At 50.9% G+C, this 15,166-nt stretch overlaps 1 protein-coding gene across 7 annotated transcripts in view; it reads left to right on the top strand.

The window, feature by feature from the left end:
* Positions 1–370: 370 nt before the first annotated feature.
* SYNJ2 (synaptojanin 2) overlaps positions 371–15,166 on the top strand; it is a 117,611-nt gene continuing 102,815 nt past the window's right edge. For 6 of the 7 annotated variants that reach the window (XR_011434375.1, XM_070256304.1, XM_070256303.1 and 3 more), the window contains exon 1: positions 374–636. Coding sequence is in view for 6 of the 7 variants with exons in the window: in XM_070256304.1 (XP_070112405.1) it covers positions 510–636 (127 nt within the window). In the remaining variant the exon portion in view is untranslated. Of the gene's footprint in view, positions 637–15,166 lie in introns of all 7 variants that reach the window. The other variant, XM_023633039.2, reaches the window with a different exon arrangement.

Below are 15,166 nucleotides of genomic sequence, written 5' to 3'. Positions count from 1 at the left end.
AGGCGCAGCGCCCCTGGCGGGAGTGGGGAGGCAGGTTTCCAGTCCCGCCGCCAGCCAGGCCCGGGCTGCCCATATAAGGCCGCGGGCGTCCTGTTGCGTTTCCAGGCCATTGGGGGCCCCCCGAGGCCAGCATCCTCCTCCGCGCCCAGGAATGTGTGGAATCCCCCTCCCTGGCGGCCGCCCGCCGCCGGGGGCACTTCCCCTGGATGCGCCCGGGCCGCGCGGGGCCGACGCCGGGGAGCCCGTGCGCCCTGGGGGCCGCGCCCCGGCCGGGCTGCAGCGGCCTCGCCGCTGGGGGGAGCGCGGCGCCTTGGCGGAGCGCGGCCGGGAGCGGGCGGCGGGAGGCGCCCTCACCTGCCCGGGGCGGCGCGGCGAGGGCGGGGAGGCGGCCGGGGAGGAGCCTGCGCCCGGCGCGAGCAGGGGCGCAAAGTGAAAGTCCTGGAAGTTGCGGGAGGCGCGCGCGGAGCCGTGGCGGGCTGTGCGCCCTCGGGCGGACGCGGCCCGCGCCCATGGCTCTGAGCAAAGGGCTGCGGCTGCTCGGGCGGCTGGAGGCGTCGGGGGACAGCAGCGTCCTGCTGGAGGCGCGCGGCCGCGGGGACTGCCTGCTCTTCGAGGCCGGCACGGTGGCCACGCTCGGTGAGTCGGCGCCGCCCGGGGCTCCGGGCCGCGACCCCGCCGCGCGCCCTCGTCTCCTGCCCGCGGGGAGGGCCGCCCAGAGGACAGAGCGACTGCCTCTGCTGAGACTTAGAGAAACGGGCACCTCCCTTCCCCGAGGTGACCGCTCCCCGGTGGCGCGGGGACAGCGGGGCATGGGGGTCGTGCGCCGGGAGCGGGAGGCATGGGGGGTGGTTTGTTTGAATGAAGTGACGCCGGCGACGCCAGAGTGCGCTTCTGGCTGGGCCCAGTGCGCACGGCGGCCCGCAGCCCCTCGCCGGCGGTCTGCCATCTGCGCGCCCGGCCGAGGGCTCTGGTCTGTCGGTGGAGAACCGGCTGTGGCCTTTTATGCGCCGCGCTCCGCCGGGACGCGTTACAGATTGACGACGATCCGTGGGCGATGACTTAGGAGCCGGCCCGACCGTGTGCCTGGCGCCCTTTTTCTTTTGCACCCGTTGAGGACACCAGTGATTGGCGGTCGCTTGTGTTGGCTAGCCTCACTCCGGGAGGGGACCGGGAGAAAAGCTCCAGGACAGACTCAGGAGAAACCGCTGATGGCACCTCCGCGTCTTGTAAATGCTTGGCCCATTAGCGTCGGTGCTGCAAAGTCTAGAACTTGGAGGCACGGAACCTAGCGGATGACTCCGCATTTGTGCTGGGGATATTCGAAGCCAGATGTCAAGCCAGTATACCTCACATACGGGCTTCAGGAAGTCTCGGGACTGGCCTTAGAGACAATCTCATTTAATTAATTTTTACAGTTCTACAAAAGAGCTTTTTTTTTTTTTATCGTCAGACTACAGATGAGTAAATTGAGGGCTGAGGAGGCTAAGACAGCTGCTTACCCAGGGTGACACGGCTGTCTCTGACTCCTGTGTGGCTCTTTCTGTGATGTCGTATAATGCCTGGCCTCCTGGAATCACCAATCACCCTGCTCTTAGTTTTGTGGTTAATGTTCACGAGGAGAGCCTAGGTGACACCCAAGTGAGCAAAAAGCAGAGGAGGGTCACTTGTCCTTCAGTTGGTGGATGACTAGGGCGCTGCTCCCACAACACTTTATAAAGGTCTCCAGTCCTTTTTCCTCATTGGTATGCATCGATTCTTCAATTAGCATCCCCGTCTTGGAAGGACTATTTCTTCTATTTCCACTTCCCTCATTCTTTCATTAGCATATAGTTAGCTGGTTTGTTTTGAGTCACTTGGTTACTGAAACAATTGTTTTCTAGTCTTCTGAGCTCCAAAAGTGTGCAGCGAATCATGGCTTAAATTATTATCAGATTATTCCCATTTGTGTTCTGTCCCGAAAAGTCCAAGTTTGGTCATTTGCTAAGGTCCTGAAGGAAAATGGCAGAAATTTCCATTCCATTTCGGATGTCTACTTCATACCACATTTATCAGAGCCAAGACGTTAATTTCATGGTACAAAACCACTGCTTCATCAAAGAGATTAGAACATCCTTCAGGTGGCTTACCCCAATGTTAAGCAAGGTTCATAGACATTTCCAAGTTCCTTTGAAGCCACGTGGAGAAAAAGGCTTTTTCAAAACTGAAGATTTAAAAGTGCTTATTGAAAGTGATATAAAGCATATTTTCCATTAGGAAATTAAGTTTGGGCTGTGATGCGTGCACATCACGTTGGTGATTACAATACACTGGATTCTGGAACAGACGGTGCAATGAAAGAGGTTGGCGGGTCTTCGCTTCTTGGGCGGTTCACATTTGTTACTTAACCTAGCGTTCATTTTTTGGTGGACCTTGGGCTGAATCCTTGATTTTTTTTTTAAAAGATTTTTTTATTTTTTCCTTTTTCTCCCCAAAGCCCCCTGGTACATAGTTGTATATTCTTCGTTGTGGGTCCCTCTAGTTGTGGCATGTGGGACACTGCCTCAGCGTGGTCTGATGAGCAGTGCCATGTCTGCGCCCAGGATTCGAACCAACGAAACACTGGGCCGCCTGCAGCGGAGCGCGCGAACTTAACCACTCTGCCACGGGGCCAGCCCCCTGAATCCTTGATTTTTAAAGTCTGTTTTTCTCAATTGCGATGAAATGAAACTATTTTTAAAAAGCAGCTGTCGCATTTGGTGGTATTGCTGGCCCACAGAAGGATTGTAAGAGCCTTCTGTTCCTAGAAAGTTGTTGTCTCAAACTTTTAAAATAGACTCAACGTGTCACCATTGGATAGAACGGCTCTGCACTTGGAATTCCCACGTGTGTTCCAAAGTGCTAGCTTCTTTGCTTTTCTTTCCTCAAGAAGGTTAAGAGTGCTTTCATTTTTTTCCAGAAGGTTGCAATCTCTACTTTGTGTGGGACTGTACTCCTGGGGCAGCCAGCATAGCTGGTGGCACAGTCCTGACCAGTCACCCTTTCCATGAGGTTCAAGGTTGGGAGCGGCTTCCTTTTCACCTCAGCTGTGGTTTCCTGTGATGGGTCTCCCCGGGGAGGAGTGAGAGGCCAAGGACACTTAAGTCGAGGGTTTATTCCCATGTGGGCAGTGGTTTCTCCTTAGCCGCTGAGTGGTCCTAAATTCTGCCCGGCTCTGTGGCAGATGCACGCTGCTGCCTTTATGTGGACCAGCGGGAGAGTTAGGTGGGCCCTACAAGCATACACACAGCTCTTCAAGGCACGTTTTACCCTATAAGGATCCTGATTGAAAAGGCCTCTTGCTGGCAGGGCTCACAATCGCTTAGCGTTTGCAGGCGGTGCTCAGAGAGAGTCGGGGGCTTGAACTAGCTTTGAGAAAAACTGATGGTCCTGGTTGTTGATTGCTGGGCATAGTCCTTCTGTTGCAACACGATTCTGCAGACAGTGTCCACGCCCGCCATCCAGCCTGCTAGCAGGAGGCTTACGGAAAGAATACTGCCAAATTCCTGCTTCTAAAAAAAGAATTCGGTTGAGAATCTATCTTTAATGTGGGTCAGTGGAAACAAGAATTCCAGAGGCAGAAAACCAAACATTGGCACCCATTTCAAAGGTTTTTATCAAGTTTTCTCGGTGACCTGGTTCAACAGTCAGAGGCTTCTCAAGTAGAGGGGACAAGCCATAGCTGGTGACAGTTCCCCTTGGTCCCCAGTCCAAAGTGAGCATACAGATGTTCTCTTCTTTGCACATGGGGACGAAAAGTACTTGCTGCCTTTCTCTTTGTCTCTTTGAGACCGAATGTGGACCAGATGAAGGGCAATGGGCCAGTTGTCCATGGGTTTTATTCATTTTCAGAGGCAGCACCAATGCTCTGAGGTTCAGTGTTCTCCAAGCACCGCTGCCCGCCCCCACCCTCCCCCCCCGAGGGTGGCCGTGCATGTCCCTGGGTTTGCACATCTGTTTGTGAGCATGTGGAACCCGGTCTCTCCCTCCCCCAGCTGTGCCTGCTGTAACTGGCAGCCGGGAGCGGGGGTGGGAAGGTGGCTCTTGAGACTTAATGAAATTAATTAGTGAGTGTCCCTAAATTACTTTGAACTTGGCGGGGAGAAGGTTCTATGTAAACCCCGGGCCTGGGAAGTCCCAGCTGCTGTGTTTGTACAGAGGCCACAGTGTCGCGCTTTGTTAGAGCGATGGCCATGGAGCCGAGCAAGGCTTTGTCTGGGCTGTGCCTTTGCCACTTTCTCAGGCTTCGTGGCTCGGATTTATGTGAAGTTTGAGCTACTTAAGAGCGTCTGAGAGAATCAAATGAGGGGCATCTATCAATCCTGAATAGAGTGAAGTGCAGGCGGGGCCACGTGGGGGCTCTAGGCTCCTGACTGGGGAAACCTGGGAAGTCACCGGGAAGACCCTGATTTCAGATCTCATCAGGCTGTGTGACTCAAAAACTTTTCTTTTAACTTATAATTGTGAAAAATTTCAAATGTACACAAAAGTGGAAGGATGCACGAATCTCCATGGACCTGTGACTTGACATTGATAGTTATGAGTATATTTTAATTCTCTGTCACCCATCCCTGTATTTGTTTTTTAAGGAGAAAATTTTTTTTTATTTTTTTAAATTTTTTTTGCTGAGGAAGATTTGCCCTGAGCTAACAGTCTTCCTTTATGTTGTATGTGGGTCACCACCACAGCATGGCTACCAACAGAGCAGTGTAGGTTTGCACCCAGGAACCAAACCTGGGTCACTAAAGCAGAGCGCAACGAATTTAACCATTAGGCCACAGGGTCACCCCCCCCCCCCCAGCCCTAGTATTTTTTGTGAAAAACGAATCTCCTAAAATTTAGTTGGTTCAGGTTCTACCTCTAGTTAGTGGCAGAGCCGTGATTTGAACAAGGTTAGGAGGCTCCAGAGACTAGTGTTCAGTAAAATCTCATTTGTAGAAAAAAGAAAATTTGATGGTGTGTGAAAAAGACTAGTTTTGTCCCCACCATCTCTGGGCTTATTTTGGGTTTCAAAACACACGTGTAGTCAGTGAAGGTGAGGGTTGCTGGTGTGCGTAGCATCCATGAATACAACATCCTGATCACGACTGGATTTTCATCTGGCACAGTTTTTTGTTTTTTTATTGAGTTCATAATAGTTTACATCAATGTGAGATTTCAGTTGTACATTATTTCTTGTCTGTCACCACATGCGTGCTCCCCTTCACCCCCTGTGCCCAACCCCCACCCTCTTCCCCTGGTAACCAGTGAACTGTTCTCTTTGTCCATGTGTTTGTTTATCTTCCACATATGAGTGACATCATCTGGTGTTTGTCTTTCTCGGTCTGGCTTATTTCTCTTAACATTATACCCTGCAGGTCCATCCGTGTTGTTGCACATGGGATGATTTTGTCTTCTTTTCTGGCTGAGTAGTATTCCGTTGTATATATTTATGCCACATCTTTTTTATCCAATCATTGGTCGCTGGACACTTGGACTGCTTCCATGTCTTGGCTATTGTGAATAGTGCTGCAATGAACATAGGGGTGCGCAGGTCACTTTGGATTGTTGATTTCAAGTTGTTTGGGTATGTAGGGGAGGAAGACATTTCTTCTACCCTCTCTGGGTCCTTCTGGCCAGACAATGAATTAAATTCACATGAGACAGAATAACAGGAGAAAATTAAACAAAGCTTTATAACATGTATACATGGGAGAGGCCCAGGAAAACTGAGCAACTCAGCCAACTGGCCGAGGCTACCTGTTTAAACATCTTCAGCTACAGACAAGGAGGACGTTTGGGGCTTCAAAGAGGAGGAAGGCAACTCACATGGAAATGGAAAAGCAAATGTTTGGTAAATAGAACTTTGATAAGAGTGGTCTTAGCAAGGATCCTCCCAGTCTACCGGAACCCAAGGTTGTCTATAATGATGACCTGTCCTGGGAATAGGCCTTTATTTTAAATTTCTTTTAGGCAGTTAGGGGGGAAAGGTCAAATGTTCTTGCTGAGTCTGAGCAGCCTTTATCGTCTTGAGCTCAAAATAATCCACATACCAGAGTGGCGCATCTTGGGGCAGCCTGCCCTGAACACCATCAGGTAGATATACCCAGTAGTGGGATGGCTGGGTCATATGGTATTTCTATTTTCAATTTTTTGAGACATCTCCACACTCTTTTCCATAGTGGCTGCATCAGTTTGCATTCGCACCAGCAGCGTATGCGTGTTCCCTTGGCACAGTTTATTTACAGAGGAGCGTTCAGGCATAGGGAAGCGGTCGCCCCCTTTTCTGAGCAGTGCACGTGACATTACAAAGGGGAAATCTTCAACAGAAGTGTGTGGGCTTCAGTCCTTGCGTGGGGTCTTTCCTTTTGCGTGGGCGTCCTGCCATCTAGGATAGAGCCGGAAGCAGACTCCAGGCGCTGAAGAAAGTGCCGGGGGTCTCTGCATAGAGGCAGCAACGAGACACCAGGCTCCCCGTGGACGTGCTTCTGAACGGAGGACTGCCCAACAGCTAACGTGTTGGACTGGTGTCATCTCGAAAATCTCCTTGATTTTGAGTGGGGAGAGGTTCCCATGTCAGTGATGGGCGCCGCCTAGGAATGTAGCTTCCTGTCTTCTGTTGACCTGTTCTGAGGGGCTAGGGGTAGCTCTGGACAGAACCGTGCTTTGCACCTGAGGTGGGCACTGGGTCCCTGTCGTGAGCCAGGTGCCTTAAAAGGGCCCTGTCCAGACAGGCTGGGTGTGTCTGGCTGGGTCCGGGGCAGGTGGCAGTCTGCGCTGTTGGCATATGAAACTGGAGGGTTGCCATTTGCTTGTAAAGCTTCCTGGTTCAGAAGATGACTCCGGGCGGAGTCATCACTCAGCATGTTGCCTAGGGAGGGCGGGCAGGCAGCTCCTTCCAGTGGCCCAGTTCACGGGAGCCGTTGCAAAGTACAAAGAAGCAAGTCGGAATTTAATTTTAAGGCACTTTTTCCAGGACAGGGGACTCTCCTGCAGAGGCTCTGTAATATCATAGGAGCTGGTAATGATTCTATTCCTGCATCTGTGCCGCTTCTGGCCTGCCTCCCCACTTCCCTGAGGATGGGGCGTGATGGAGCCCTCTCCCTGACCTCCGGGAACCCTTGTCCAGCCTGACGCCGAGCTGCTGTGCTCTACTCTCAGACTCTTTCTTGTGTGTTTCAATGAAACCACATGCTCCCCGAGAACAGGGCTCATCTTCTGCCATTTCTGCTCCTTGACAAGGTCTGAGGCAATGCTCAGGGCACAAGAGGTGATAAGAAATGAAGAGGGACTTTCCCTGTATCCTGTTAAGCAGTGTGAGGTCTCACGGAGCAGAGCTTGGGCCACCAGTGCTCGCCTAGAGTCCGTGTTGATGTGGGAATAGGGAGCGGGGTGGGGAGAGGGCACGGTGTTCCTGGCTCATGCTCAGACCCAGCAGAGGACTGGGATGGTCCCAACACCCGTCAAGATCTAGGAAAAGGGCCAGATTGAAGGTGAGCCTGGCATAATAAACAGCTTTTTATCTCTGCTGGCCAACTGCCTTTTTGTATGCAGCTTGTATTGACTTATTACTGATAGACGGTAGTAATCTCTGCTCAGAAAAAACAAACTACTTCCCTCTCATCAGGTCTGACCCCAGAATGTTCCAGTGACACCCCCTCCAAACCCTTCACCTGTTTCCTCTCCTGCTTCTTGGCAGGAAAGAGAAGACCTGACTTCTGACTTTGGCTCCTTATGCTGTTCCTTATCTCAGGGGAATTTAGTTAATTCCTTCAGGCCTCAGAATCCTCATCTGAAAACAGATGAGTTACAGCCTATACTGCCTTTCCTATTCTGAGATTCCATGTGTCTTCAAAAAATCTTAAACACTAAGCATAGCAAATAAGCATACCCCTACTTCACGTGCCTAGTTAGAATTATAAACGACCCCCAAATTTGAATCTTAGGAGAAATGATCTGGTGAGGTAAAATTTAAGAGTGCTCAGATCTAAGTCCGAGCTAAACCTGGGAATGTGATGCTATGCACTTTTGATTGGAGACTTATGAATTAATTAAAATGCATGAAATTATCTCTCCTTCATTCTGCCCCTTTCCTATAACCAGGAAAAAACTTTTAAAACGCAATAACAATTTAAGCTTAAGTTAGGAACACAAAATAAGGTATTTATTAAAATATACTATGCTAATTCAGTGGCGCCTTTAGTAGATTCTTATTAATATCCATTGACATTCTGAAAATCCTACCTTTCATCATGTTGTAAACCTTTTTTTTAATAATCTGGACTGGAGGGGGCAGTTTGTATATCTGGGAATGTGTGTTCTTGTTTTTTCTGTTTTTTATTTTATTTTTTTAAAGATTTCATTTTTCCTTTTTCTCCCCAGAGCCCCCTCCTTCCCCCCCAACATAGTTGTATATTTCTAGTGGTGAGTCCTTCTAGTTGTGGCATGCGGGAGGTCGCCTCAACATGGCCTGATGAACGGCGCCATGTCCCCGCCCAGGATCGGTACTGGCGAAACCCTGGATCCCAGAGCACGAGAACTTAACCACTCAGCCACAGAGGCCGGCCCTCTCTGACTGCTTTAACCACTGTCGTGGCGTGAACTTCACTTCACCGCGAATCCTATGCATGGCTGATAAATACTGCATGTTGGGAAGACTCTCTTTAAGCAAAGGGGACAGCTCTCTGCAGCTCCTGCTTCCCACTAAGCAAACCGAGGTCCTGGGGAGTGAGCTGGATGCTGCTGGCAGAGGGGAGTGGCGGAATGCTGTCGGATGCGGTGGCAGTCCACGTGCTCTGGCTGAACACAGCAGTGACACTGGTGTCATGGCCTGTTTCAACAATGGGCTCGTTTGTTTTTATTTAAATAGTATGGATAAAAAAAGAATATTTGAAAACGGAGTTTAGTAATGACTTGCCACCCACCCAGGCCTTAGTCAGGCCCTTGTTAAAAGGTCTGTCTGCGTGGTGGTATCTACTTGTCCTTTCACCCGGACCACCAGGAGGGAGGAGGGTGTGGACCAGGAGGGGAGGAGCCCGTGGGCCAGAGGGGAGGAGCCCGTGGCCCAGAGAGGGGAGCTGTGATCAGCACGCATCTCTGTGGGTAACACCGGAGGGCCCCTATGGCGCTGCAGGAACGGAATTCCCTATTGAGACTTTCTGTCTCTGGAGCGGACAGACAGGGTCTTGTATTTCTCAGTTCACAGGGCTGCGTGCCTCTTTCTCCAGATACACACTATAAACAGTGTTTTAGGGGCAGGACTGGGAGAGTCTGGTAGTATAGATGGATTTTAACCAAAAGTAACAACTTTACTTAAGTTTTGCTGTTTGTTGACTGGAGAAGAGGTATGATTTCCATTAGAATGTTAAAAATAATGACAATTCCTGGGGCCGGCCCCGTGGCCGAGTGGTTAAGTTCGCCCGCTCCGCTGCGGCGGCCCAGGGTTTCACAGGTTTGGATCCTGGGCACGGACATGGCACCACTCATCAGGCCATCTTGAGGCGGCGTCCCACATGCCACAACTAGAAGGACCCACAACTAAGAATATACAACTATGTACCAGGGGGCTTTGGGGAGAAAAAGGAAAAAAAGTTAAATCGTTAAGAAAAAAAATAATAGTGACAATTCCAAAGCCCCCAGGAGCCTGGGATGGGAGCACAGGGGAGTGCCCTGCCTGCTTGCCAGGTTCTGAGGGGTGGGGGGCTGAATTTCCCATTCCCTCCCCTGTTCCCCCTGCTTTCTAGCTGTGACTGTGTGTCTGAATCTGTCCAGAGGGAGTACTTTTTTCTGCTTCGCAGAAGGGCACCGTGTGGACTCGAGGCTGTCCTGGAGAAAGTGGACCAGGAACGGCCTTTTTCTAACTCGTGTGGTAGTGATAAGACTTTAATTCAGGGCGGGCCTGGTGGCACAGTGGTTAAGTTTGCATGTTTGCCTTCGGCGGCCCGGGGTTCCCCTGATCGGATCCTGGGTGCGGACGTTGCACCGCTTGTCAAGCCATGGTGTGGCAGGCGTCCCACGTATAAAGTAGAGGAAGATGGGCATGGATGTCAGCTCAGGGCCAGTCTTCCTCAGCAAAAAAGAGGAGGATTGGTAGCAGATGTTAACTCAGGGCTAATCTTCCTCAAAAAACAAAAAACAAAAGCCAAAACTTTAATCCAACTGTGGAAGTGCTATTTGTGGCTTACTCCTTCAACACGGGAACAGATTCCCTAAGACCACAGACATGCAGTGAGAAATTGTAATGAAGTGCCATTGCCTGAACGAATGGCTGCAGCTACTGACTTCAGCTGCACCCTCCCCTTTAGGTTTCGGGATCAGTTTGCTGTTAGGAAAATTGGGTTTCCCAGAGCTTGTTAGGATTTAGTCTTAATGGAGAAAATCGACCCAGAACAAAGCCTTGAGGAGTGGTCCTATAGGAGAAGTTCATAAGCTTCAGGGGATGAACTTTGTGAGTTTAGTTTGGTCACTGCCTTTCTCCTGGGCCTCGAGGACGGTCCTCTGTCCTGTGGCTTCTGTCTTCTCCCCTCCTGAACTTGCTCCAGTCTTTTGGGTGCGGATGGTAAGGTTCTACGCTTCGAAAATCCAGGAGACGGCTCCTGAAGTATCTGTGAGGGTGGTGACGTCGTACCTGGGATTTACTCGGCAGTGCTCGGGGAGACAGACAGACGGACACACTCGTGCATGCACGCATGCTCACACACACAGCGGAGAGGGGAGAGTAGGTGAAATCAGACTGGGAAGGTGTTGATAACTGTTGGAGCTGGGTGGTTGGCGTGTGGTGCTTCATTAGACTTAGTGAATTCATAAGCTGGCTGGTTTTCAAGCTCAGCAGATAAAAATTGATGGCTGTCCCATATACCATCGTAGTCATCATTAGTCAAATCAGTTAGTCAATCAATTAGTCAGGAGTTGATCATTAGAGTATGTGATAGGAAAAAGAGATTCCGCTCTGGTGACAACAGTTTCTGAGAATAAACCTAATGTAACATGTCAGAAGAAAAAAGAAACAAGCGATAAAAGAAAAAGAAGAAACCGATAAAACTTTACTGAAGCACCAAATAAATGCAAGAAAGGTGTACCAGATTCTTGGGATAGAAACATCAGCGTTGTAAAGATGTCGGTTCTTCTCCGGTTAAGCCTGACATGGAAGTATCTATGAGTAAAATCCAATTCAGTTCCAACCGGAGTTTGATATAAAAAGTAACAGGCTCATTGTGAAGTATTTCTTGGACACCCCCCCCCCCCCCCCCCCCCCCCCCCCGCCAACTCATTCTTATCTTAATCCTCCCGTTTGGGTTAATGGTAATGGCAGCCCCATGTGGATGCGGCCAGTGCTCAGGACAAAAGCCTGTGAGTAGTCCTGGTCCTGCTCTTTTCCCCAACCCCATCCAACCCTCTGCTCAGTCCAGACCACTCTACCTCCACAGTATATCTGGATCCCACCAGTTTCCCCTGTTGTGGCTGCTACATGCTGGTCCAACCACTGCCCTCGCTCGCTAGGATTGGCAGCCGCCTCCTAACCACTCTCCCGGCATCCCCCTAGACCGCACCTGTGTGCTCTGTCCTGGCTCTTTCTCCAGCCTCATCTCCCACCATTTCCTGGGCTCCCTCCCCTGAGTGACGCGCTGGTTCCTGCCTCAGTGTCTCTGCCCCTGCTCTGCCCTCTGTCTGCAATGCTGCTCCCTCAGACCTGTGCCTGGCCGCCACCTCCTCGTTCAGGGCTAACTCAGTGGCTTCAGCCAGGGGTCCCTGACCACCCTAGGCAAACCAGCCCAGGGCCTCCGTGCCCCAGCCGTGTCTGTTCCATCACCTGTTTTCTTGTCCTCGTAGCATTTATCACTGAAATGCGCCTTAATTCTTTGCTTGCCTCATCTGCTGTTCACCATGAGAAGGCAAGTTCCATGGGAGCAGGATGTTGTGGGTTGCACTGTGTCCCCCAAAAAGATATGTTCAAGTCCTAAGCCCCGGTAATTGAATGTGACATTATTTGGAAATAGGGTCTTTGCAGCCAAAATTAAGATGCAAACTAAGATGAGGTTATATTGGAGTAGGGCGGGCCCTTGTTCAGTAGGACTGGTGTCCTTATAAGAAGAGGAGACGCAGAGACAGACACACGGACAGGGGAGAATGTCGCGTGAAGACACACACACAGGGAAGACGGCCATGCCAAGAGAGAGGCAGAGGCTGGAGTGATGCTGCCACCTGCCAGGGAGAGACTCCTGGGGCCACCAGCAGCTGGGGAGGGAGGGAAGGATCCTGCCTAGAGCCCCCAAGGGACCAGGGTCCTGCCAGCACCTGCACTTTGGACCTTTGGCCTCTAGAACTGTGAGAGCATAACCTGCAGCTGTTTGAAGCCCCCCCGTGTGTGGGACCTTGTCACGGTAGCCCCAGGAGACGGATCTGAGGGGCGTTGTCTGTCTTGCTCAGTACTGTCTCCTCAACACTTTCTGTGTGAGGAGAGGCTCAGGAAACACTGGAAGGATAAAGGAATGGCAAAAATAGCCAAGAAGATTTTGGAAAAGATCAGCGAGGACCCATTTGGTCTACCAGATCGTAAGACGCACGTGAAGCCATTACAGTGGTATAATAGGCCAAGGTCAATACAGTCGAGGAGAGGGCTCAGAATGGCTTGTATCAATGGAGTAATTTAGTTTATTATAAAGGCAATGATTTAAAGCAGCCAGGGAAAAGGGTGGATGCTCAGTAAATGGTGTTGGTGCCGTGGACCGGGGCAGTGCCCGCCAATATTCGGACAAGGGCCCCCTTGGCTTGTCTAGTCAGAAAGGAGAAGGGTGGAAACCTCAACTTGCCCACAGGACAGGGCCGGCTGTCCCTCTTCGGGGGAGGGAGTGGTCATTGCAGAGTTCGTGCAGGTGACCGCTCGCACAGCCGTCCATCCGCTAACTAGCTTCTCCCCTGGCTTAAAGCCTTGTGCCCCACAGGAGCCAGTGTCCCTTAGAAAACCCCCGTAGGTATAGAATCCAGGGTTCACACAAGGGACATGCCCAGTTATAAGAATTATGGTGCTTAAGGAAGCCCCGAGCCTGGTATCCCATTGGGGTTTATAATTCATTTATGGCTCTTCCCCAGCCAGAAGCAGTTTGCAAATGAGGGCCATTTGTACCGTAAGCAGTGTTATCTAGTGACATCGTTCACTTTTACCTTTATGAGGTTCCTAGGGAACAGACCTAGAGAGTTAAACAAATGCCAGATTCTCATAAGGAAGGGAAAAAGGGTCTTGTTAATCCCGTGTGGATGCTAAGTAAGTTAGAACTCTCCATAGAATCATACATTAAAATAAAGTCCAGAGATATTTAAGAGTTAAATGTAAAGAAATCCAACTTTTAAAGTATTTGAAGAAAATATGGGAGAAGCTTTCACAGTTTTATAGCATGCAAATCTTTCTAGGCAAAGCATAAAACTCAGAAGTTACAAAGGAAGAAAAAAAACCTGACAGATTTAAAAAATATTTTTTATTGAAGTATAACATACAGAAAAATGAACACATCCTCAGTGTACAGCTCCACGAATTTTCACAAAGCAAACGCACCCACATGACCAGCGCGAGATCTGGAAATAGAGTATTGGGGACCCCCCGGGACCCCCTGCCCCGCCTTCCCCCTGTGTCAGACAGACAGACTCCATAAAACTTTAAAACTCTAGGATATCAGAAGACACTGTAAATGTAGTTAGAAGACAAGCAACAGCCTGGAAGGAAGCCAGGGACAAGCCTTGGCCACATATAAAAGGGTCAAAGATTGATAGTCATCGTATATAAAAGAGCATTTACAGATCACGCAGAAGGACAAATAGTTCAACAGAAAAATTGGCAAAGGACGTAGTAAGTCATTCTCGAAAGGAAAAATACAGATGGCCGGGACAATGGAGCCAGCACGGCCGGCTCTGCCTGGTGAGGTGATTGATGCTGGAGGCAGGAGTGCTGTTTCTCTGTTCCCCTCCATTTTTCTGGCCGCCTCCCTCCTGTGATGCTGTCCCGGGGGACAGACAGTGCACTCCACTCAGCGTCACCCCTCCTTCCTGGCCCCGCACCTGTGCCCTCACCCCTGTCTCTCCCCTTAGGTGGAGCCCTTTCCCAGGAAACGTTTGGTCCCCTCACGCACCGGCTCCCGGTCAGACCCACTAACTCCCAGACGAGCCCAGACTTGACTTGTCCTCCAGGAGACACACCTGCTCAGGTTCCAGCCAAGCCATGCTCAGTGCTGGGAACATCAGGGCAGGGCTCGGGTGCTTGAGGCATGAGCCACAGCTGTGGCAGAACCAGGAGGGGCAGGAAGTCGGGGGGGTGGGGGGCCACTGTGGCCTGAGGTTGGGGCAGGTGGTATGTGTGGCCTCCCATCCCAAAAGGCCAGGGCTGGGGAGGACAAAATAGGCCCCCTGGAAGGAGTGTGGGACAGGCCTCAGAGGATGCAGGGTGTTCATTTTGTAAAGACAAGCTTCCCCAGAGAGAGGCTCCCGGAACGAAAGGATTTCACAGGGAAATGACGGGGGGCGTCTGGACAGGGCCCCCCCCCCCATGGACATGTGCAGCTCCAGTTAGCATGTGAAAAACCGAGAGGCCTTGCAACAAAGACACCGCTCAGCCGGTGTTCCTCCAGCATGTTCGCCTTTTGTTCACAGAACACACATCAACATCTTAGGGTACCCAGTGTCCCTTGGGATGCAGCCGGGGGTCCCTGCTGTGGAGTGAGTGAGGTTCGAAGGCCAGGTTCTGACCCTGCTGCAGGCTCTTCTGTTCCTGAGGCTGGAGCAAATTCCAGGGACAGAAAGCTTCTGGCTGGGTGGTGTTAATAGGGTCATTTGAGAAGGTTTCTTCTCCCCTTTTGTACAAATAGTGTGAATATTTTCCCGAGATGTTGGCAGGGCCTCGTGAAGAAGGTGACATGTTTAATAGACATGGATGGGGAAAGAAGCCAAACTGGTCACAACCATATGTGTCCCAAATATTACTGACATCTGGGGATGTGGATAATAAGCTCCAAGATGAACTGAGTGTGTTCATTCCTTCGTCTTTCCTGGACCCATGTGCCACTGCGTGTCAGAGGTCGGAGGGTCCCAGAGGGCGTGGGTGCTGCTCTGTGACAGTCTTTGTGGACCGTCTGACACAGGTGAACAAGCTCGTCTAATCAGATCCCTAACTGCGGCTAGTTTTTCA

This window comes from Equus caballus, chromosome 31 (genome assembly GCF_041296265.1).
Source record: "Equus caballus isolate H_3958 breed thoroughbred chromosome 31, TB-T2T, whole genome shotgun sequence".
In the NCBI taxonomy this organism is placed as follows: Eukaryota; Metazoa; Chordata; class Mammalia; order Perissodactyla; family Equidae; genus Equus; species Equus caballus.
The sequence above is the reverse complement of the archived record's forward strand: the minus strand, read 5'-3'. Positions and strand labels throughout refer to the sequence as shown.